General features: G+C 38.7%; 1 protein-coding gene across 2 annotated transcripts in view; it reads left to right on the top strand.

The window, feature by feature from the left end:
• sez6b (seizure related 6 homolog b) overlaps positions 1–24353 on the top strand; it is a 266490-nt gene that overhangs the window by 10011 nt on the left and 232126 nt on the right. The window contains exon 2 of one of the 2 annotated variants that reach the window (XM_044353824.1): positions 16301–16750. In XM_044353824.1, coding sequence (XP_044209759.1) covers positions 16678–16750 — 73 coding nt within the window. In that variant the 5' untranslated portion in view covers positions 16301–16677. Of the gene's footprint in view, positions 1–16300; positions 16751–24353 lie in introns of those variants that run through there. The other variant, XM_044353825.1, reaches the window with a different exon arrangement.

The raw sequence follows: 24353 nt of genomic DNA, 5'->3' as shown, positions 1-24353 counted from the left end.
TTAATAACGTCACAGTTCAACATCCTCCTCTCCTGTCATGTCAACATCAGTGGATTGCATTTTGTCATATGGCATGATTGACAGCCTTTTGGCTCTATGCCCTTACCTAAACCACTGGTCCACTGCTGGCTGAAGGTTCACTTTGTCTTCAGATGGGCCCTGGAGAGGGAACAGCATTAGATGGTTGAATGTGTTTGGGTTCAACTAGTTTCTCCTGTCACTCTTTACCCTATTCATTAAAGAGAAAGCCTTCTCCACCTTGGCTGTGGCCAGAGCTGCCATCTGTTCAAGTACCCTGACACGCTTGGGTAATCTCTGGTAGCAGGAGGCACAGGCCAAGAGGAGGTCATCAATCTGAAAAAACAATGAAATCACTTAATTATGAAAAATAAAAAACTGTTGTTGTGAATAAGAGTTTTATCTGTTTAAATTCTTGGTCTGATTGGACCATTGATATCATACAGGTCTAATGTAAAAGAGGACTTAGGAGGTATTACATACATACATACATAACTTAATAGAGAACTTAGGATGTATTAAATGAGAGAGAAGGAGGATGGGGGGAGACCAAATGTAACTATCCGTCCAGATACTTTTGGGGCCTGGTGTATAAAAAAGATGGTTCCTTCACAGGGTCCTCTTTCCACTGTGGAACAGCATTGGAGTCCACGAGGGGGCTGATTACTGCTAGGACTCCACTTGCCGATGCATCCGGGGGCTCTGTGATTCTATGAAAAAAGATGTAAGTGACAAATGAAATGAACTGTCAATTGGCTACCTACTGCTTAACATCCACCCATGTATTTTTTTAAACCTAAGAATCGCATACGTGGTATGCCCTTCTCCATTTATTTCACATGCAGCACCTCATTCTCACTTGCCTTCCTGTCTATACTGCCATCGACAAAAGCTAATGTATCTGGCCTCCTGCACCTTATTTGCTATAGGTGGTAGGTGTCCCCCAGGTCAACACCATGCCTCTTCTCTAAGCAGATCAATACTGTAAAGGCTTCTAGTGCTTTGCTATATGGTGGGATCTTCCCTGTTGAAAGTGTACAATGACTTGCTCCTCTCTATTGACTCCAGTGATGTGCCATCCTAATTCTTCTTGACCTCAGTGCAGCATTCAATACTGACATTTTAATAAGCCGTCTCCAGTATGGGATTAGTGTTGTTTGCACTGCTCTGAAATGGTTCATATTCTACCTCAAAAATAGACGCTTCTCCGTCAACATAGGCAATGTTTCCTCTCCCCCAGCTAGTCTCTCTGGCAGAATCCTACAAGGTTCCATCCTAGGACCCATTCTTTTCTCTACATACATACTTTCCCTTGGACAAATCATTCATAAATATGACATTTCCTTCCACTGTTATGCTGATGACACTCAGCTTTATCTCCCCCTGAAATCAAATGACAAGTCCAATCTAGTCAGCCTCTTGAACTACCTTGAAGACATAAAGTGTTGGATGGCACAAAACTTCCCAAAGCTGAATGAAGGCAAGTCTGAATGCGTATTTGCCCCCCAGATTCTGTCAAAGTAATTACCAACTGTCTTGGCAACCTGTCCACCCTTGTCAAACCTCATGTCATAAACCTTGATATTTGATTCTGCCTTTGACAAGCAAGTTAATGCAGTAGTGAAAGCCAGTTTTTTCCAGCAATATACTATTGCAAAAATCAAGCCATTTCTCTTTCAAAGATCTCGAGAAAGTCATCCACACATTTATATCCTCCTTGGACTACTGCAGCTCCCTGTATACTGGGATTAGTCAGTTGTCCCTATCCCACCTCCAACTGGTCCAGAACGCCGCAGCCAGGCTCCTGACAGGTACCTGGAAGAGGGACCATATTACCCCCATCCTGGCCTCTCTCCACTGGCTGCCTGTACAGTTCAGAGTTGATTTTAAGGTTCTTCTGTTCGTTTATAAAACCCTAAATGGGCTGTCCCCTCCTATATTGCAGACCCTCTAACCTGTTATTGTACCTCCAGGTCCCTCAGATTGGTTGACTTGGTGCTCCTGGCTGTCCCACGATCTAAACTTTAGCTCAGGGGTGACCATGCCTTCGTGTTTGCAGTCCCTAGACTGTGGAACAGTATTCCCTTCCCTATCAGATCCTGCCCTCTCCATTGACTCTTTTAAGTCCAGGCTCAAAACTTACTTTTATTCACTAGTGTTTGAATCCTCCTGATGTTGGTTTATTTTTGGCTTGTGCCTATGCTCATGTGTTGTCTATTTGTGTCTATGAGCTGCGTGCATAGTTGTTTATGTTGGAGTTTCTTGTATTTGTGATCTTAGCTATCTGCTCTGGTCTGTACAGCACTTTAGTCTACCTGGGTTGTTTTTAAATGTGCTTTATAAATACATTTGACATGACTTGGCTTGACTGGGATATATCAAATAGCTTGACCATTTTGGCATTGACCTCAGCATTCATTTTGAGCACTGACTGAACTATGGGCTCCCTGTGCTCCCTTTTGTTCTTCCAAGCTTCTACAATGTATCTGTAGGCTGCCTGCCTAATGTTTCCCCAGCTAGCTAACATTACATTAACTTAGCAGTCTTTGACAGTTTTGGTAGCTTTTTTTAGGCAACGGCATGTGCAACTGTTCACATTACAGCTGCCTCACAACTTTGCAACGCTCGAGCGGAAGGAGTGGGTGGGGGTTGCACAGGTATCGCACTTTGAATACAGAGCAAAATTTGGAAAAAAACTTTGCAAAACGCATTAACGTTTAACTGTTTATTTTACAAGGGCATTTAAAAGCCCCCGTCAGTTAAGGGCAATTTAAAAACTAAAACAATGAGCAGCGGCTCCTGGATACTCTGACATGACAGAAAGAATTCTGCATATCGTGGCTGCACATCCAACTGTGAACATCATACATCATAGTGCATGTAGGGGCCAATGATGTTGTAAAACAACAGTCTGAAATGCTGAAACAAAACTTTGTTGAACTGTTGAACTCACTCAGCTCAGCTTTGAATGCTGAGGTGTTTATCAGTGGCCCTCTACCGCCAGTCAGAAGAGGAGTTGAAGATTCAGCAGATTGTTGGCACTGAACGCTCTCAATTGCATCTACCATCCATTCAGTGCCCTTTATTGACAATTTCAACTTTTTCATCACATATTTTTAAGGCAGATGGACTTTGCCTTAACAAATCAGGAGTAAATTGTTCACCTCTAACCTGTTTTACTTCCTGCGTCACCCATTTGTTCCCTTTGCCAAGGACAAGAGACAAGAAGAATCAAAACAGGAGGAAGACATAACACAATGTGGCAGATACCTTGACATGACAGCCCCCTCAACCCCTGCCTGAGGAAAGCTTTGATCATGGAAGACATTGACCCAAGACAAAGAGTCTCTACCCCCCTCACCAGTAACCGCCTGTGAGGATCCACCTCCTTCAACCCCCCAGATCCCATCCTGGTTGCCCTCCTCGCCAGTCACACCCTTTCTCCCCCATTCCCCCCCTTGGGGTTCACTGACCAGATGAAAGAGCTGGTCATTGCTGGGACCAAACACTTCCCCCCGCCCTACTCCCATTTTCTCTCCCTTAAATCCCGCTCAGCGTATACTTCCACCATTTTTGACACAGTCATCACAGCTATGAAGTCCACCACCTCCTCCACCTCCACGACGGCATCAATGTCATTCTCAGTTTCCCCAGCCTGATAAAAGCACAGCACGCCCAGCCATCTTTGTGCAAAATTCAGCAAGCTCTAACTGATATCTGCTGGGCCCGGGCTGCAAGGCTGATGGCACTCATGACTCTTCCTAGGACCAGCCAGGGCCCAGTTTGCTGATAGCTTCCTTCTGTCTTGATAGGTAATAGAAAAATGATGGTGAGTCTGCTAAGAAACAGGAAGCACTCAACCAGTTCTGCAAACTTATCGAATTTAGCATCCTTTCCTTGTCAGCCACAGCCTGTCAAAAAACATGGGTTTATAATGCTTTTAACACACTAAATCTAGCTTTAGAGGACCTATTATACTAATTTCCAACTCGAAATTTTTATTTTTGGACTCCACTCAAGTAGCTTTACATGATTCACACTTCAAAAAACTCAGCCCCTCAGTATAGCCTTTATCTCTTTACAGTCCGTTTTAGCTCCTGTCTCTTTAGGGCCCCCCACTCTGTCCTGATTGGACCAGCTCTACATATCAGAATCACAGACTGTAAAAAATATGGACATATCCACCATGACATCACCCACTGGTTTGTGGACTGTCGTTTTGAAACCAACCTGATTTCACTATCGCGATCTTGGATTTGACCATCACCATCTTTGATTTTTGGAGCCAGAAGTGACCTTATTTGGATGAATGGATAGAGCTGACCCTAGCACTAGCTGCTTGCTTGGTTAGCATGGTGCATTTACAGTCTATGGTTAACTGTGATAATGCTAATACTTATGCAAATTTTTGCTAGTGAAAAACAGGCCTAAAACCATTAAACAAAATGCTCTTACCAGAAAAACCGAACAGGCGACTCCTTAGAGGGTCTTTTAGCATGAACTGAAATTACACAAATAGTGTAGCTACGCCTGTACTCTGTGAATCTGGGGTTATGCCATGCTTACATTACATAATCAACGTTGTCACTGTGGCAGAGACTTGTCAATCACAAGGAAGCCATGCCCTAAAGCATACGCTGCTTTATCATCTTTTTTACTTTAAATGGGACCATAATTTACAAAATGAACATCATGCATTGCATTGAAGAAGACTTGAAACTAGTAACCGAGACCATAAACTCATTAGGAAACAGTTTACTGAGGTAATAAATGAAGTGAGAAGTAAGGTCATTTTCTCATAGACTTCCATACAATCGGACTTCTTTTTGCAATCAGTGGGGTCACCCCCTGCTGGCCATTATAAAGAATGCAGGTTTAAGGCACTTCCACATTGGCTTCATTTTTCATAATATATCTGTATTGATATTGACTGTGTAGTTATTGTTGGTAATTTTAACATCCATGTTGACAACCCCCAGGACAGCAGGACTAAAGAACTGCCTTGTGTTCTTGGTAACTATGGACTGACACAGCATGTGATGGAACCCACACACAGTAAGGGACGCACTCTGGACTTAATTATCTCCAAGGGTCTGAACATTTCTAAGGTTGTGGTGAGTGAGTTCTCTCTGATCATTCCTGTGTTTTCTTTGAGTGATATCTCCATGCACACAAATGTTCAAATAGAACACAAAACGGTATATCAATGAAAACACCAGTGAAATATTTTTTCAGGCTTTCTCTTTCTCTTGGGTCTCAGTCAGTGACCTGGAAGATAATTTCAATTCTAAAATTACAAATTTTATTGATGCCATTGCACCCACTAAGGTGAAGGTTCTCTCTGGTAAGAAAAGATCTCCATGGAGAAACGCCACACTGGTCAGAACAGAAAAAGTGTTGAAAAGCTGAATGCAGGTGGTGAAAAACAAATCTCCAGGTTCATTATTTCATCTATAAAGAGAGACTTTGCCTTTATAATTTGGAGCTGAAAAATACAAGGCAGTCCTTCTTCTGCACGTGCCTTGTTGGCTACTGTTGACAGGCTTACAAATCCTCCTGTGTCAGTAGCCCTGGAACTTCTATCCACCAGGGCCTGCAATGAATTTGCCTCCTTCTTCACTGACAAAATTCAGAAAATTAGACAAATAGTCATTGTCTACATATGAGGTACAGGATATGTGTTGTCCCTGTGTCCATTTAAAATCAATTCAAATTGCATGACATAATTTTATCCGATCAACCATAAAAATCTGTAGGACATTATACAACATCTGAAATCCTCCTCTTGCCTTAATATTCTGCCTAGAAGCTTTTCCAAAAATATTTCAAATTACATGGCCTCAGATCTTCTACAAATTGTCAACACATCTCTTCTCTCACCTGTCTTCCCACAGGCCCTGAAAACAGCCATCATCAAGTCACTCTTCAAAAAGAACAATTTAGACACTTCACTATTGAACAATTATAGACCCATATCAAACTTCCCGTTTTTAAGTAAAATCATTGAAAAAGGTGTTTTTCAAAAGCCAAACTTCTTGACACTAAATAACTGTTCTGATGTTTTCCAGTCAGGATTTCAACCACCCCACAGCCCCGAGATTGCTCTTGTTAATGTCTTCAACAACATCCACTTAAACACAGACAGCGGCAGACTTTCAGTATTGGCATTACTGGATCTCAGTGCTGCATGTGACATGGTTGACCACAAAATATTACTAGACCAACTGGAAAACTGGATGGGACTTTAATGCACAGTACTAAATTGGTTTGAATCCTAATTAAAGGACAGGGACTACTTTTCTATAGGTAATTACACATAAGAGTTCCCCAGGGCTTCATTCTGGGGCCTCTTCTGTACAACATCTACATGCTCCTACTAGCTCAGATTATGGAAAACAACTAAATATGCCGCCATAATTATCCAGAGGACACATAAATTTACATAACCATATCACCAGGGGACTTTAATCTCATACAAGCGCTAAATGCATTGAACAAATCAACAGTTGGATGTGCCAGAATTTTCTTTGATTAAACAAAGACAAAACTGAAGTAATTGTTTTTGAGCCAAGGAAGAACAATTAAAAGTCAGCATTCAGCTTCAATTGGTAATGTTAAAAACCACAAACCAAGCTAGAAATCTTGGTGTAGTCATGGACTCAGACCTGAATTTTAACAGTCACATTAAGACAATTACAAAGTCAGCCTACTATCACCTGAAGAATATATCAAGAATTAAAGGACTTATGTCTCAGCAGGATTTGGATAAACTTGTCCATGCATTTATCTTCATTAGGCTTGACTACTATTGTAACAGTGTCTTCACAGGTCTCCCTAAAAAATCAATCAGACAGCTGCAGTTGATTCAGAACGCTGCTGCTTGAGTCTTCACTAAGACCAAGAAAGTGGATCACATCACTCTAGTTTTTAGATCTTTACACTGGCTTCCTGTCTGTTAAAGAATTGATTTTAAAATACTGCTGTTAGTTTATAAAGCACTGAATGGTTTCAGGCCAAAATACATTTCTGATCTGCTGCTATGTTATGAACCATCTAGACCTCTCAGGTCGTCTGGTACAGGTCTGCTTTCTGTCCCCAGAGTCAAAACTAAACCTGGAGAAGCAGCGTTTAGTTTTTATGCTCCACATATCTTGAACAAACTCACAGAAAACTGCAGGTCTGCGGTAACTCTCAGTTCTTTTAAATCAAAGCTGAAGACTCTTCTGTTTGCTGCTGGCTTTGATTAAATCAAATAATTATTAATTTCTTATACTGCACTGTAACTTTTATTCTTGTATTTTATACCTGTCTCACTCTGTTTTAGCTTGTTTTTGTTTTCTATTCTCTTAACTTTTTAATGACTGTTTTTAATTGTATTTAAATGTCATTTTGTAAAGTGTTTCTTTTGCACTTTGTCTTGATGCTTTTAATGTTTATGTAAAGCACTTTGAATTGCCTTGTTGCTGAAATGTGCTATATAAATAAACTTGCCTTACCGTGTGCAGGAAAGGAACTGGTTTAACAGGAAGTATTATCATCTCTACATGTGTGATTACCATTAATTTATGGATGTCTGGTGTCACACAAGTCTTGTGTTCTACATAACAAGACAACCATGCCTACTGAGGCAGAACATGATTAAACTAGCAATGTAGCTACTATTTATACCCAGAGCATATAGTTAAAAATAAAACCTTGATTAGATGTTTTTCCCTAATTCCCCTGTCCTGGCAGACAGGTCTGTACCACTAGAATAACTTCATGTGGGGCCACTGGGGCAATCTATCCTTGGTTCTGAAGGGAAATGCATCCAGCCTGGCCTCATGTCTAATAGAAGCAGCCACGACACGATTGCTTATTAAGACAAATAAGCCCCAGTGCCAGAGCAAAGGTGCAGGGGAGCCTTAATGTGATGCTGTTATTAGGAGGCAAGAGAACTGAGCTACTTGCTGCACTCCACACCACATTCAATAAAGTTGCTCTGCTCTGATCTGAAGGGAATGGATATATCTGTCACTATGCTGTGTACTGCTTGTTCTAAATCCTGCTAATTACTGTCTCACACACTTCTGAGTGGCTGAAAAAGAGTGAGCAAGAGAAGAAAACAGTAACTTTTGTGAAGCAAGTCTAAAGCTCTGATAGAGTCCTAGATGTTGCAGCTTTAAGTACACTCCACAATAAGAAAGTGCTGGACAGACCTAACTACCTTGTGAAAGTTTTGTTGCATTTAGAGCAGCAACGTCCAGTTACACCATCAAAACAGTGAAAATTTAGAGTGAAAAAAAATTGGTTTAATGTAACAGTCATCATCATTAGTGAATCTGCTCACAGAAGTACATGGCCGTGGACCTTTGTTGCATGTTGTTTCCTATCTGTCTCTGTACTGTCACCTGTTCAATAAATGCAAATATTCCCCCCAAAATCTTAACAATATGCAAACCTGACTTCTAAAAATGATGTTTTTATAGAACAAATTCTCAAACTCAGAAAATCATAAGACAGCTCCCTAATGCTACTAGAAGTTAAAAAATCCTCAGGGTAATCCTCTGGGGAGCATGAATATGCTCAGCAGACTTCATCTGCCCAATGGATTTTAACATTTCATGTGTAGGCATGGGAATTTTGGTCTGATTGTAGTGCTACAGATAAGATAACTACCAAAAACATCCTCTGGGAACCATGAATATACACAGAAAATTTCATGAATGGATGGACAGATTGTCCTTTTGGCCATGCTGCTACAATAGCAAGACGACTGGTCTGTCATTCAGAACTATGTAGATAAACAGACATGAGAAGGGTTTTGGTTTGCAGAAAAAGGAAAGCTGATCATCTCTGATTGCAAAAGACTATGACGGTATGTAAATGAACATTAAAACTGCATTAGGCAAGGTTTCCTTTATGTAAAAATCCAACCAGTCTATCCGACTAGATTGCAAATTTCCACAGACAAGCATTTTCACTAAATGAGACATCTTACATGTACAGACGGTATATTCTACTGTCAGTATTGTCACTGGTGGAAAATCTCACCCACATATAAAAAACTGATGAATGGAAACTTAGCTTGCATGTCACATGTCTTGCCCACCACATGCCAAGAAGAAGGCACTTAATTTACTGATGTCACATCACAGCACCACTGGATTTGAAAGTTGTCATATTTTACTAAAAAAGCAATATGAATATTGTAATATGAAAATAAGTTTTCTGACTGTCTGTCTGTCCAGCTTTGTATCTAAGTTTCCTCCTTCTCTCACCCTGCTACGTGAAGGTACATTTCAGTATAGGAAATAAACTGCTACAGTATTTGACTAGGCTGTTTGAAAAGCTCAGGCAGTGACAGACTGTGATTGGCACTCTGCAGTGGGGAGGAAATTAAGCTGTAGGTAAGTTTAAGCTGAGAGGAAGACACAAAGAGAGTCGTTGAAAAATTAACATCCGATGCTACAGTTCCTATTCCACTGACTGATATCCTAGAAGACACAAACTGATAGTTCCATATTTTTCAGCATAAAGCAGTGAGGTGAATCAGTAAAGATATTTTGCAAACTAGTTAGTTCAACATGATCTATGAAAAAGAACTTTTAAAACCTATTTAAGGCATCAGGCATGAACCACAACGTCCCTGGTTTGCATTGTTGCTTATCATTCCCCATCTATCTCTCCCTTCATTTCCTGTCACCTCTCTCACTGTCAAATAAAGGCATAAAATGCACCCCCGAAACTGATTATGTCGAGAAAAAAACTCCCCAAAAAAACAACTTAGAAATGTTTTAAGTGGGAATTTTTAAAATGTCTTTCATCATGTTATCTATACAATGTTTATGAAGAAGGAAATTCTAAATCTTCTGATAGGCCCTTAAAAGATCTTAGTATTGTTTTCCCTATCATGCTCATTATAAAATATAAAAATGGCGCATGCGCAATATGAAGTCTTTTAAACAACATTGTGGTCACAGTTACTAACATCAGTTGGTGTTCAGGGAGTGTACATTAACTCTGGCCTCCTGTATGAAGGGCATACAATTGGAATCCTATGTGGGAAAGGCAGACTACATCAGTAACAATGCTTTTGCTCTCTTTGGCAGTTTTCAATCACAGAATGTAAATACATTGAACTGCTAATGCTGCTGAACAAATACCAGCTTTAAATGGTATCAAAAACTGGGCGTGACATAATAAAAGTATTTTTAATTTTAAACCAAAATAGTCCTATTTTAATTATTTCAGTGTAAAAATAACACAATTTTAATACCATGTAATGCATTATATTATAGGCATAACATGTGATCCCATTGTAAACAAAAAGGGTCTCCCAACCACCAAATATCTCATTCAGGGCTCAGTTCTTAAAATGTGGCTTAACTAATTCATTCTAAAATGTTGTTATCAGGCTAAAATAACATTGTTAATTCTCATCCAAGTCTATTTTATGTGTTCCTGCATTGTTACTGCTGTTGTGCACCACAATGTTTCTACTGTTTCCACACTTTCATCACTGTTAAACAATTAAATATTACCAGTGAATGTGGTTAGACTATGAGCGATGTTGCGTGCATCATTGGTGAGGTTCTCTCCAGTGGATGTGCAAGACACTATAAAGTGATAATTATAAGCCTACTATGAAAAAGGAACCTTATTGAAACTTTTCAGAAAGCCACTTTAATTGCATAAACAATGTTCCGCAAAGTGAGTTCTACAGTTAATCATTTAAAAAGTTTTAATATTTGAAATGTCAAATTTAATGCCATATGTTCTGATTCCATTGGTGTTTTAACAGCCAGAATATTTTAATTGAGTTTATGTCTTTTTGTTCAGAGTATCTTAAACTAAATTGCATTGGTTCTTTTTTAGTGTACAAACTTTCATTTAGTTGTGTATTTTATCATGAGTAAGTAGGTAACTCTTCATTATGAAACAAATTGTGGTAATTACACCAATATATCATAATGATTTATCAGTAATCTGCATGTTCTCATTTAAAATCATAATTATATCAACATTCTTTCATAATAAATCTGAGAAAGCAAGATATTGTATCTGAAAATGTTCAGGGTTCACCCTAAAACATCTTTGTCATCTTTGTCTGGCTAACTATCGATAAACTACACTTTTGCAGGTTTGGGCTTAAGGACTTGTTGCTCTGACAACAGTTCCAGATGAATTTTAAGCAGCTTCAAAGAACCAAAAAATCCAGATTCATGTCAAATTGTCAACACTGTAAGCTGGATAACTCAGTTATCCACACATGAAGAACAGGGCCCAGGACCTCCAATCACTTCAGAATTATTTGACAAGATTGTTTTGACAGAATTGGACTTACAGTAGATAACAACCAAGTCTTAAATGTTTTCAGATGCTATTAAGGGCTTGTTTACATCAGCAATGCTTGTAAACAGAATTAAAACAGGCTCATATTTGATTTATCATCGGTGGTGACATGCATCAAATACAGGATTTTTATTTTTTTTTTTACAAATCTCTGACTCAAGCTCTACAATATGAATAGACTTCACATGTGGTCAAAGGTAACAGGCTGTGTCTTGATGATGCAATGCCTGTGCATAACTTGCCTTTTACATACAGAGTGTTGAATCCATGAATAGTTTCTCTCCTGTAAGGCAAAGGTGTGTAAATCACAGCAAATGTGTGGAAGAGATTCAACACTGTGTTCCTGTGTTGGAGACTTTCTCCTGCACTGACATAGTGAGTCATCTCTCAGCAAGGTGAGCAACAGCTGCAAGGCTGGACACGCACTAGAGGGATGTGGAGCACCCTGGCTGCGAAAGCTTCAGAACTCAGAAATGGGATCAGCCACCCAAAGGTGCTCTTTGGGTCTTAAGTAACCAGAGGTGAAGCAGTAGGATGATTTGAAACCAATAGATGTAAAAGAGCTCGCTAATAGAGGGCTGCTGACGCAACACTGTCAAATCAAAACCATGCTCGCTGAGTCAAAGCAGGGAGGGAGATGCATCAATGGCAGATGAGATGCAAGCGCACACATCAACATTCAGCGGAAAACAGTTTTGACACAGCACAGCATTACATTCAACAATTCTGCATTAATCCCCAAAAGACCACTGTCTATACTCATGTATGATTCATAAGTGTTGCTTCTCTTTTATGCAGATTTAGCTATTTCCAGGGAGCAAACATGTTGATGAGCAGGTCATTGTATTGCTAATCTCTGTAAAAGACTGATTTAAGCACTTCATTTCCATTGTGCTGCCTTCTGTTTTTTTACTTCCTTTGACAGAAATTGAAGCCACCACATTATAAATACGGGATGTTATTGATAAAATACAGCATGTGCATCATTGGCACGATGACCTCATAATAGTGGCAGTCCTTATGAACAGACATTTTTATCAGCAGTTTTGCAGGCTTTGACTCATCACATTACTCATTTGTCAACACATTTAGATCACATGAAGGACTTTCTACTCATCATGTGCAAGAATAATTTCTAATTGATTGGAATCACTGAAGCAAAAAGTTCATAGTGTCCACAACACATGAAGACATACATATTATGCAATAGTATGCATTATCATATTTTCTTTGAAAAATATTATACATATAATTGTGTTTTTTAAGGAAAGTACACATAAAAAGAAATAATCCAGCTCTGACAATGCCATTATTTGTATATTATGTTGGAAGTTGATTGGCTTCTCTTGACTGAAGGTCATATATCACTCACTCTTTTATTGCAGAATTTTACTGTTAAGCCCCGCAGCCCTTAGTTAGCACCCAGCTTTAGTTACTACCAGTAGTTTCCAACCTTTTTGACTTTTGAAGTCTTACAAAAAGCAGTGTGTAGTTGGGGTCACATTTCAGATGTCTATGAGTTGCTAACAGCTCCACCAAATAGTGCTTTTTCCTTCTAAACATCTCACATGGTTTAATTTCAATTTATGTTTAAATGATCCAATATTTCAGCAAAAATCAAAGATTAGAGAAAAAGTCCAAAAACTGAAAACAGATTTGTGTATCAGAACTTTGTTTTTTCTTCTTTCCTCTCCCATTAATCATCTCACAACCCCTCAGATTTATCTGGTGATCCTTCAGAGGAAACTAGCTCCACCTCCAGCAGCTACAACAGTAACATGCTGCTCTAACACTGATGCTTCAGTATTAATAATCTAATGATGTCATATATATTAATATATCAGTCAGAGGGACCAAACCACTACATTTACTGCAATACTTTAACTACATCAAGCTCATAATACTTATGTACTTTTACTGCAATAGTTTAACTACATCAAGCTCATAATACTTATGTATTTTTACTGTAGTAGGATTTTTCATGCAGGACTTTTACTTGTAATGGAGTATTTTTACATTGCTGTATTGTTACTTTTACTGCAGTAAAGGATCTGTCTCCTGACTTTTTAATATAAACTTGGTGGTTACATACATGATATGGTTATAAAAAAATAGGCAAAAAGACATCCTCACCAGAGAAGTCATGAAAATAAAGGTGCAATATTGTTCTTGTACTGCAGTATAGAGCTAGTTAGTCCCAGTGTTTTTTTTGGAGTTTTGTGAGATACTCATGTCAACCATTCTAAAAGGATCTGAGGTACATAGTGTACATTTATCTACAAATGCAGGAGAGTACGTATATATTACACAGGCTGATATTTTTGAAATGGTCTCCTTAGAAAGCAGGCACAGGAAAAACTAGAGTTAATTATAGAGAGTTGCATTCAAGATTTCTGTCTTACACATCTATAAAATTATGTTTAATTTTCTTTTTGTTCACAAAATAGATCATCTACATGGTTTAGAAAATTACTGGAAAGAAAGTGGATTTTTCATTCATTTTGTTTCTAATTATCTGGTTTTGAGTTAGGTTGCCATAGCTTGAAGATAGCTTCAGAGCCTGAATCATCTCATCTGCCAGCAACAGCAGCTCTATGATAGGATGATGAGGCTAATTACTTACAGTGTAATAGCATTTATTTGTGCTACCAGCTATCAAATATCATGAAATGTACCAGTGCTAAGTTTGTATTCAAATGAGTGCAAAAAAAATCACTAGCTTTCTTGCCCTGAAACTAATTTTTTCCAAAACATTCTTGTAACTTAAATTGAATTGCAGAGTAAAATACTTCATATAGCTGTAAAAACATCTTCTCTAGGCCTTTTTCAACACAGACATTGTACACACAAAAGTGATTGCACAAAGCCTACCAAGCTAGAAGTCTGTTGGGTAAATTAGAATAGTTCAGAGTCCAGGCTGCCATGTTTTATATTTGTGAGATACTTACTGACTTATATTTGTGAGACGTTTGTAACAGCCCACTGAGAGCGTTAAAGGAGTGCTCTAGAGATTTAGTATTGCAACTCCTTAACAGCTGATTTTTGCTTTTAGCTTAGCTGATTATTGATGTTTAGTCAGTTTGTGTCAAGCTCCAACATCTCTTATACTTCCCATAGTGCAACTCAAAAATGTCTTTGACCCTCAATGACTGGTTAACACCCACGTCTTTCTCTCAACTTCAGACCCCCAGTTTCAAATGAAAGTTTTCTGTTAACATTTTGAAGTCTCACATCCAAGTTGAGATAACCCCAATGACATCACTATAACATCATTAATTTGGTTTACATTTTCTAAGTGTTAGATGTTTTTCCTACATTTCAGGCTGGCTTATATTTAGGTTTATGGTTTATGTAGTGTCTTGACTTCTATAAGGTAGTGAAATACTGTAACCAAGTAAATCTACTCATGTACTATACTATACTTTTGAGATACTTGTACTTCAGTATTTCCACTTTATGTTGCTTAAACTTTCACAACACTACATTTCAGCAGACATATTGCATGTTTATTTGACAGTTATAGATACACATCATTTTGCAAATTAAGATTTAAATTCAAAACATACAATAACATTATAAAATATGATGCATTCTTATTTAGATTAAACTACATGTTTTGATGGATCACCACTTGTTATTGAACTGATGTGTGAAAACCAGCAGAATCTGCACTTTCAACAGTAAACTGGTTCAGAGTAAAAATAACCCTTTGAAATTCACATGTTCTGTATGTTGTAATGCAGAAGAGTAACAAGCACAAATGTTTCAACTAATACCTTCCTCAGTGTGCAGGCTCAGTGACCTCAGTGACCTTCCAGCCTCTTTTAAACAGACAGATTAGAATATACCATGCAAGTTCTGTCATTGAAAATGAACACAAGAGGCAGATTTCAAGGAAAATTACATTGCATTACATTGACTGGGATATTATGGGAAAAATAAAATATTTCAGTCAAAAAAATAAGAAATAAAAATTAAATAAAATGAAATGAAAAAATACAAAGCAAATAACTTTTCTGTATTACAAAAGAATAAACATACAGCAAACTTGAACTTCAGACTATTTTACTCTGAGTGTAAACCTGTTGGAAATATAGATGAAACTGCCCAACAGTACAGAGGTTAAAGTTAGCTCCTCCTCCACCAACAGCAACACTAAATTGCTCCTTACCTGTTAATGCATCTGTAAGAATAATCCGATGATGTAATATATACCATAAAATAATATAAAATCTGAAAAGGACCATACTGTATAATGAGTACTTTTACCTTTGATACTAGTATATTTTACTGATTCTGTACTTGTAAAAGTTGAATGCAGGACTTTTATTTGTATTTTTACATTGTAGTATTACTACTTTCACTTAAGTAAATTATCAGAATAATTCTTCCACCATCTGTCAAATGAATGGAATTTAATAATTGCATGAAAAGTAAGAAGAAATAATACTTTAATTCCCCCAGTTTGGCATTAATAAGCAGTACACAGACATTTAACAAACGGTTTATATGTGACTACGATGTAGTTATAAGCAGATTTTTATGTGTTTACAACATGTGTCAGCAATTTTAACTACTCTTATGAAGACATATTATTATTATTATTACAACTGTGTTTTACTATATTGTCATTCATTATCTGTTTATACAGCAGCAAACACTCCAAAGGTGGAGTTATAGTTGTTAACAGATACATTAATAAACACTCATATCTGCTAACAACTGCATTATAGTGTTAATCAATGGTTTATAGTATAAACCATTGATTAAATGTTTTTATACTGCTTATTAAAGGCAGGCTTCTGGAGAACATGCGGCAGTAAGATACAGTTTTTGTGAGGTTTACACGTGCACACGTGGTATGGTTATTAAAAGAGTCCAATCATGATGTAATTGCATAGTTTTTTGTTCAGCGTGTCCCAAACTCTGAGCCTCATTTGTTTTTAAGGTGTTCCATTGGCCAACGCTAGGAGCTGTCCGTGGTTCTGAATGCACGGCGGCGGCGCTGCCCTGAAGAGGAGGCTCCCAGCACAGAGCACAGAGCGGGGCAGCAGCAGCTCTACAGTCTCCAGCCTTCAGTCTGTGGAGTCGGTACAGTCACTAGCCTGTAGTCGTGGTGGCGGACCGAAACTAAAAGCCCCCCGTCTCTGTCAATGAGTAAATTCAGACAGCAAGCCCGGGCTGAAGTGACCGAGAGGAGCGCTCAGTGTGTGTGGTCGGTGTTCGGCGGAGCTCTCAGCGTTTCAGTCCGTCACAGGAAAAGTGTTGATCCCAAGGACGTTCACTACTAAAAGCTTTGAGAAGAGCAAAACGAGAGAGAACGTGATGACTGCGATGAGAGATTATTTTCCTCTCCTGCTTGTTCTGGTGGCGGTGGTGACGGACATGGGCGCTAAAGGTAAGAATTGTCAAAAATATTTACTCTCACGGTTTCCTCATTCTCACCCCGTGGTTAATGAGAGTGTCCAAAAGAGCTTTTCAGCCCTCGACCTCGTTACTCCTAAATTAGATGTTTTTGTTGTGGATTTTCGCTTGGGAAGGTTTCCCGTTTTCACCGTTTTCTTTTGTCAGTCCCTCCATGTGCTCACACGGCTTACTGGTTCCCGTCAGAAAACATACTCCTTAATGGAACGAACACATGAACACTAACAGGGCTGTGTATTTTGTTAAATTTTAGGTTGGGTTTATTTCATTCTATGCTGATAATGTGTGCGTAGCCTACACGTACGTCCCCATTGAAAGCCTATTAAAGTTATGAGTCAAAACACATTTCTATGTAATTGTTTAAGACAGAAAACACACTATAATGCCAGTTAGAACTTCTTATACGAGTCCTCTTTTCCTAGTTTCATTATCCTTCCCTCAAGTTTTCAATTTTCAAAAAGAAGAAAAACTCAAGTAGTCAAACAGGCTGATAAAAATGTCATTTTCCAGCCTTTCAAAAAACTAGAAGTGCTCCAAATGAATGCAGCCTATCTCCTAGTGCTCTAGTCACAATAGTGGAATGGCTGATAGTGTTTTTTTTTTTTTTTGTTTTTTGCAGCCTCTTTGCATTATTCATATCCTCTGACAAAATATAGGTGACCGTAGAGTTGAAACAAATTTGAACAATCATTCAATATTTTCCACTGCATTGTGCTTTAAATTAAGACTCAGAGATTTGTTATTAGTTTCCTCAATAACCCCCTCCGCCCCCAACCCCACCACTGCACCCATCTCCTCTAAAATAAATAAATAAATAATACAAACTTTTCCCTGTATTGACTAGATGACACAAAATAAACTTGAAAAAGAAATAAAAGATATCTGAAGACAAACCTGTGCTATGTCAGTCATCTTTTAATTGGATGTGGCTGTGCAGACACAGCTGACACCAGAACCTTGATAATTCAGGTTGTGATGGGTGCTTATGCCCGTGTTTGTGTTTGTGATGAGGCATAATCACCCTGTGATGCCAAGACAGCACAGACAATGTGTTGACTGGCTTTTTGTATTTTGCATTCACTGCTATAGTCTGGGACCAGCTGCTGTCATGTTAGTGAGCGTGTGCAAAGAAGTGGGCGATTAATCAGGAATTGGATGGATGGATGGAGCTGCCTACTCGATTTAGTCAAATACTTAAAGTTTGAATGATGTTTTTGTTAAGTTGGCAGGTGAGTTTCATACTTAGCATTAATTGTTTGGGAATGTGATGTTATGGTGAGAAAATGAACACTTCCTCTTTTACTTGTTTGTTCAGTGATGAGGCCAATGTGTGCAGTTACCAGGATCATGTCTCCACACACTCACAGTCATACACACTCAATCACACACACACACACACACACACACACACACACACACACACACACACACACACACACACACACACAAAGAGATGCTAACTTATTTGTAGGCTTTCCACAAACAGAAGCTGTGTCCCAATTCCATATTACACACTAATTCTAAGCAGGTTCTGAGTGTCACAGTGGAAAAGTGACCAAATTAGATACACTCAAAACAGTCAGTATGCAGACTGAATTCCTTGGCACTATTGTTCCACAATGCATAATGAAAATGGAGGAGCTACTCCAGATAAAAAATTAAGATCTTGGGGAAAAAAAAGGAATTAAACCTCCAAAAAAAAATGCTTTCTTTATGTGAAGTTAAACAGACAGTGACATTCTAAAGTGGCAGTTTTGTCCAGTGGTGCATATATTGTGTCATTTACTGCTTGTGTAAAACAGTGAAGTATGTTGATTTCTTGTACACTAACTGCAAAAACAGTACACTATAAACAATAATATGTGTACGAGCCTTTGTTGAGGCTGAGCTGTAGGAGAATAGAGTTACAAGCAATATTGCTGTATAAATAAATGGACCACTACTCCTTAATTCAGTTCCTGAGTTTGTAATATGTCATAAAACACCAGTAAAAACACAGAAAATCATTCATTCTTGTATCAGACTGAATTCCTGATGAACTAGAGAGCTGAAAAGACAAAGTGAGTCATGCTGAAGGAGAGGAAACACAAGCCACCATCAGGTAACCCTAACATTGTTTTTATTAAGTGAGCTAATTATTAATATTTGTTAACCACTGATAAATCCATTAGTTACAGCTATAAACACTTATAGAAGATGTATTATTAAAAAGACACACCCAAAAATCATATATTTTCTAAATGAATATATAACATAAACATAGTCTTCCAAGACTTTGCTAGATGTTATGAGCACACCTCAAAACCCAAACATATTCAGTCAACAACAGCCAACTTAACATTACTTATTACAAGGCCCAATACCAACCTTTGTGGGCACGCATGATCTATCAACACTAATGCTATAAAGTCAAATAACATTGTTTTCCACATTGTGGGACTGTGTCACAATTGGTATCATTGGAAACTTTGAGATCTTGAAGATAAATGACCTACCAGTGGGTATGACAGAGTTGTAGAGGAGAAGATTTTACCAGCTGAAGCTCTTAAATGTCTGACATGTCTGTTTTAGGAATAAACATGTTCAGCATCTAAAGCATCTAATCTGTAATGTTTCCTGTATGTACACTAGGTCTTCTTACTGTTCGGTGTCCACCCGTCATCAGGAATGTTGAAATTAATCAGCTTTATGAGATGCTATTCTTGCTCTAATAGACAAGTATCACCCAAGGCAAGTGATACTTCACATTAACAATGGCCATCCTTCAGCCTGCCCCCTGATTAGCCTGTAATCAGCAGTGCCAGGACCCTGCAGCCTCTTCGTCTGGCTGCCACTTCTGGCTATGATACTGATTCAAAGCTCCTCTGTCACTGACGCACAAAACAGCGTGCACTTTGAGAGCTTCTCTCACATAAAATAAACCTTGCATGAAATAAACCAAGTGTCTTTGGGGTAGCTGAATGGCAGGGGTTAGAGAGACCTGTCCTTTTTTGGATCACTGCTGGCCTCAGGCGTGATGGTCTGCAACTGACCTTGACCTCTGATCTCTCTGGAAGACAGACAGTTTCCCTGCAGGGATCTATAAAATAAAATTCTCTTTTAAAAGCACACCATTCACAAGGGGATCTGAAAGTATAGTATGTAAGACACATGCCTTGTTGCCATGATGCCTCAGGTTTGAATCTGGCCTGGCACCTTATCCCTCTTTCTCTTTCCATGTCTTTACTGTCACTGCACTACACCAGAGTGTTTGCACATTTCAGCCCATTTGCAACAAATCTTAAATATTTGACCTTACAGATGACCATTATCCAAAGCATGTCATAGTCTCACAGATTTGGCACGTTTTTGTTTCCAGCCCTCCAGGCAGCTATTTGTTTCATGCCTGTATGGTATGAGAATCAGTTTGTACAGACTTGAAACCTCACAGTGATCTTCACGTCTGCTGTGATAATACAGCACATGCGTTTCAAATTAATTTGTATTTACAGCAACACAACAGTAACTCATCAGAAGTAAAAGACATGATGTTCACTGTCTCAACACTGCTGATGTTCTCTGTATGTTGATTTTTATACAGTGACATCAATAGAAACTAATGGATCTGTGTAACATAGGAAAACATAGCTTGAGAATAATTTATGGGCTAAACATGGTCAGATTAACTAGCTATGAGGCCCTGGGGCAAAAATGAGGTGTTGTATTGACGCCCCCTGTTTCTCCAAATACAATTGCACACGGCAGACTGAACATGGCATCTTAATTATATTTTGCCTAGAGACCCTCAAACTAGCCGTACTGCCTAACTCCACGTTTGCTGTGTCAATTAGTTTTTGATAATTTGATTAACCCTTTGAACCTGATTGGAGCACTTTGTATAAAAAAATTCACCTTTTCTTCTCAGGGTCATAAATCATTCACCTCATTCTTCCCAGTGATAGTGGAAGCTCTTGTGTTTATTGGGAATTAAAGTGCTCCTTACAACTGTAGATTTTACCATATAATCATTAAATTTAGATGTATTCTAAAATAGAAAAAGTAATCCAGGTGATTATCTGTACATCCAATGTTACAGTGCAAAGAGGAACTGCTAACAACAAATGTAATATGACTTCTCATTGGCCAAGATCAAACAATAATGGGGTCTCAGGTATAGCCCAAATTGAATTCCAAAATTGAAACAAGACAAATAAAAACAATAATGACGCAGCGTTCGATTTTCTTTGTTGTACATTATCAGTACATTTTATGACAGAGCTTAGTCCTAGAATGTCCCATCAGCATTGTTGTAATGGACTGGGCTATCATCTGTCCATTCATATACAGATAATTGTTGTGTGTTGGAAGTAGCTGATGAGGATCGTTCGGTTTGTTGTTTATTGGGTGCTGCCAGTAATGGCAACATGCTAGGTAGCTCAACATGTTGTTAGCTGGTTGTCGTGAGCGAGCATGCTGTAAGGGGATGATGTTATAGACAGAAGTGTACACACTGTAGCTTGCTTCAGAGGGTTGTGTTGAGTGTGTGGATGCAGGTTAATGAGAGAATGCCCCCAATGATCCTGTAGACTTGCCTGCACTCTTACACTCACACACAACTTCATATTGAAACCATTTTATTTTTTCTGTGGTACCACATATCAAGGGACATGATTCATGAATGGAAGAGTTTCTGATACCAGAAGAGTTGCTAATTAGTGGCTATTGGTAAGACTTGTGGAACAAACAGAAGTGATGGCTGGACTACTGAGCGGGCCATGGCATCCAGATGAAACTGCCTATAAAGGTAGTGGGGCCAGCCAATGTAGGTTAGCCTGAGCAGATATTGTGTGGCCGGATCAAGCTGCCAAGTATCTCTTTGCTTGGATGAGAGCAGGATTTAAAGGCAGTTTAAAGGTATGTTCGCTCAGGGTTAGAGAATAGTGTCACCTGTCATAGGGCTCAGTAGATTTATTATGACACAGCCTGATACCCGCTGCAGAGCCTAATGATAGGTCAAAACATCATTTAACATGAACACTAGGCTTCCATAGCTATCCTTACCCAACTGTTTGTATATTTTACTATGTGTATTGAGAACTGTCATGCATTGTACCACTCACATGCAAATTGATAGCATTTCTGTGTAACCCAATTTATTTTGAAAGGAACGATATTCAGCATCGAGCCTCAGTGCTCTTACTGTATTGACGTTGGAAACAGCAGCTTTCAGCTTTCAGCCACATCTTGGAAGTTTTTGGCCAGCTAGTGATCCCCAATTGAACTGGTATGGTCTTTTACAACATTTCAACGTATATACAGTACACGTTATAGTCTAGCACTTGTAAGTATCTTCTATGTTTGTGTTTTGGATGTGATGCTGCTGTCTTGGCCAGGACGCTCTCGTATTCTTCATCTCAGTGTGGCCCTTTCCTGGCTAAATTAAGTTATGCAAGTAAGCATTTCAAATGCACTAGCGATTAGAGTGAAGGAGTGTCTCCAGTTGCAGTAAATCACTGTGCAGACAGTCGGTAGTGAGGTGACAATGTTGCCGTTTCAGCTTTGGGCCAGTTTAAGCTCGGAGCTCAGATCCATGAGTGATCAGTCCTGCTTCTCCTTAATGGTTTACCCTCGCTGCTACACTCACTGCTGATTGCTGCTCTGTTATTCATCAGTTCAACTCTCTCTCTCTGGTTACAGCAGTCTGTGCTGTCTGAGAGCAAGCATCGAGCGACATGAAGAGTTATGGTGGACCTGAAATAGGAACTGTTTTGATGATGTCCCTGAGGTTTTGGGGTCAGGCATTCTGTCCTTTTTCCTTCAGATTACTGCCCAGATAAATACGTTGGCCCTGACTGACCCGCAGCAAGTGATGCCCTGGAGTCCCACCCCCGGAGCCTGCTTGTATTGCCACTGCCTGTCATCATTGTCAGCGCTCTGCTGGGAGAACTGCCTCAAACTAATGGCTGCTGCAAGGCTGACTGGGCTAAAGGGGCTTTATTTTGGGCCAACTACAGCAACAACTTGGTGCACCAACCACACATACACACATTACAGCTTTCAGATTCTAAAGGAGGAGCTGCTCAGTGCTGTTGGCCAAAGTAAGGAATGCAATCTTAAACAACCCACAGCACACACACACTGATTTGTCTCCGTGTATTAGGACACTGCTAATTTTGTGTACATTTTTCTTTGAGTGGAAGCAGCATGTGGTAGGGTTTCACATATGTTTTTTACAGTGTGGTGTAGTTACACACATCACCATGGGTGTGAGGCTGATGTCAATAAAAAAAACCAAAACAAGATAAACTGTGCAAACAACAATTTTGGAGATACTGAAAGCAGGACTCAATTAACCTGCTTGGGGGCCCTGGGGCAAGAATGCACTGCTGTCCCTCTACAAGACAGGGCCTCAAGATTAAAATAACACAGGTGATGCTTTAAGGGCCCTATGAATCCAGTTTATAAATTGCTTTAGTGGTGCGTATTCTATTAATCAACAAAATTGCAATTAATGAAATTAGCACAAGATAATTGCACCACAGTGAACCTGAAGTGCTCAGGACCCCTGAGGGTTTAGAGCCCCAGAGCAGTTTCTCGGTTGGTGATTTTTTTTAATTTTCATGGAGCAAGGCTAGCAGTGTCTCTCTACTTCCAGTTTTTGTACTAAGCAAGACTTAACACATCCTTGACTTTTCATGTATTTATTTGTCTGCTGGCAGTTATTTTTGAAAGTTGATACCAACACATTTATGTAGGGCTATAACAAAGATTTTAGAAATATCAAACTGAGGTTGAGTCCAAATTCTCCAAGTGCAACGACCCTACCAAAGAATTATTTGATGAGCCAACAACAAAGTGCTGTTAAAATTATTTATACATTTTATTTGTTTTATTATGTTTTGAATTAATGTTATTCTCCTAAATCCAAGGCTGGATTACCAATCGAGCAAAGTGCCCAACATTACCTGTGCAGCAAGTACTTTGTGAGGATTTGGTTTCTTGGAAATTTGTCTGGTAAGATACACTAAATTATAATATAAACTGACAGGTGAGGGCATTCTTCCCTCAATTTGACTTATATCATACTTTCTTGAGGACATGCCTTGTTGAAAGGCCCCATTTAAGAATCAAGTTTTAGCATCTGAAATACTTCAGTTGATACAATACTTATGTGTATGCATAGTCTTGAATAAATTTACTTTCAGTCAAATTATTACCACCAGAATATTTTGAAGCCAGAAATATACTTCTGCTGAAGAAATACTAAATACCTTTACGTTTAATTAATACAATGTTTTTACCAAAAGGTAGTGACTCAAAATATCACAGCAGCTTTAACCATGATGTGTAATTTGTGTAACTGTGGAATGTAAACTCATCCTAAGGTCATGAAAGCTTCAACATTCCCAGAAATCAGCTATGGTCCTTAAATTGCTGATTCATATACAGTACATTTAATCTTAAATCTTTAAATTTGATTATTTTTATGATTTATTCTATATTTATTTTTATGATTTATTTTATCCAAAACCAGTATGTAGACAAAACAAAAACCAATTAAAGGGAGAAGTAAGCCTCTGTTTTTTTTAATGACATAT

This window comes from Thunnus albacares, chromosome 6, assembly GCF_914725855.1.
Source record: "Thunnus albacares chromosome 6, fThuAlb1.1, whole genome shotgun sequence".
Lineage (NCBI taxonomy): Eukaryota > Metazoa > Chordata > Actinopteri > Scombriformes > Scombridae > Thunnus > Thunnus albacares.
The sequence above is the reverse complement of the archived record's forward strand: the minus strand, read 5'-3'. Positions and strand labels throughout refer to the sequence as shown.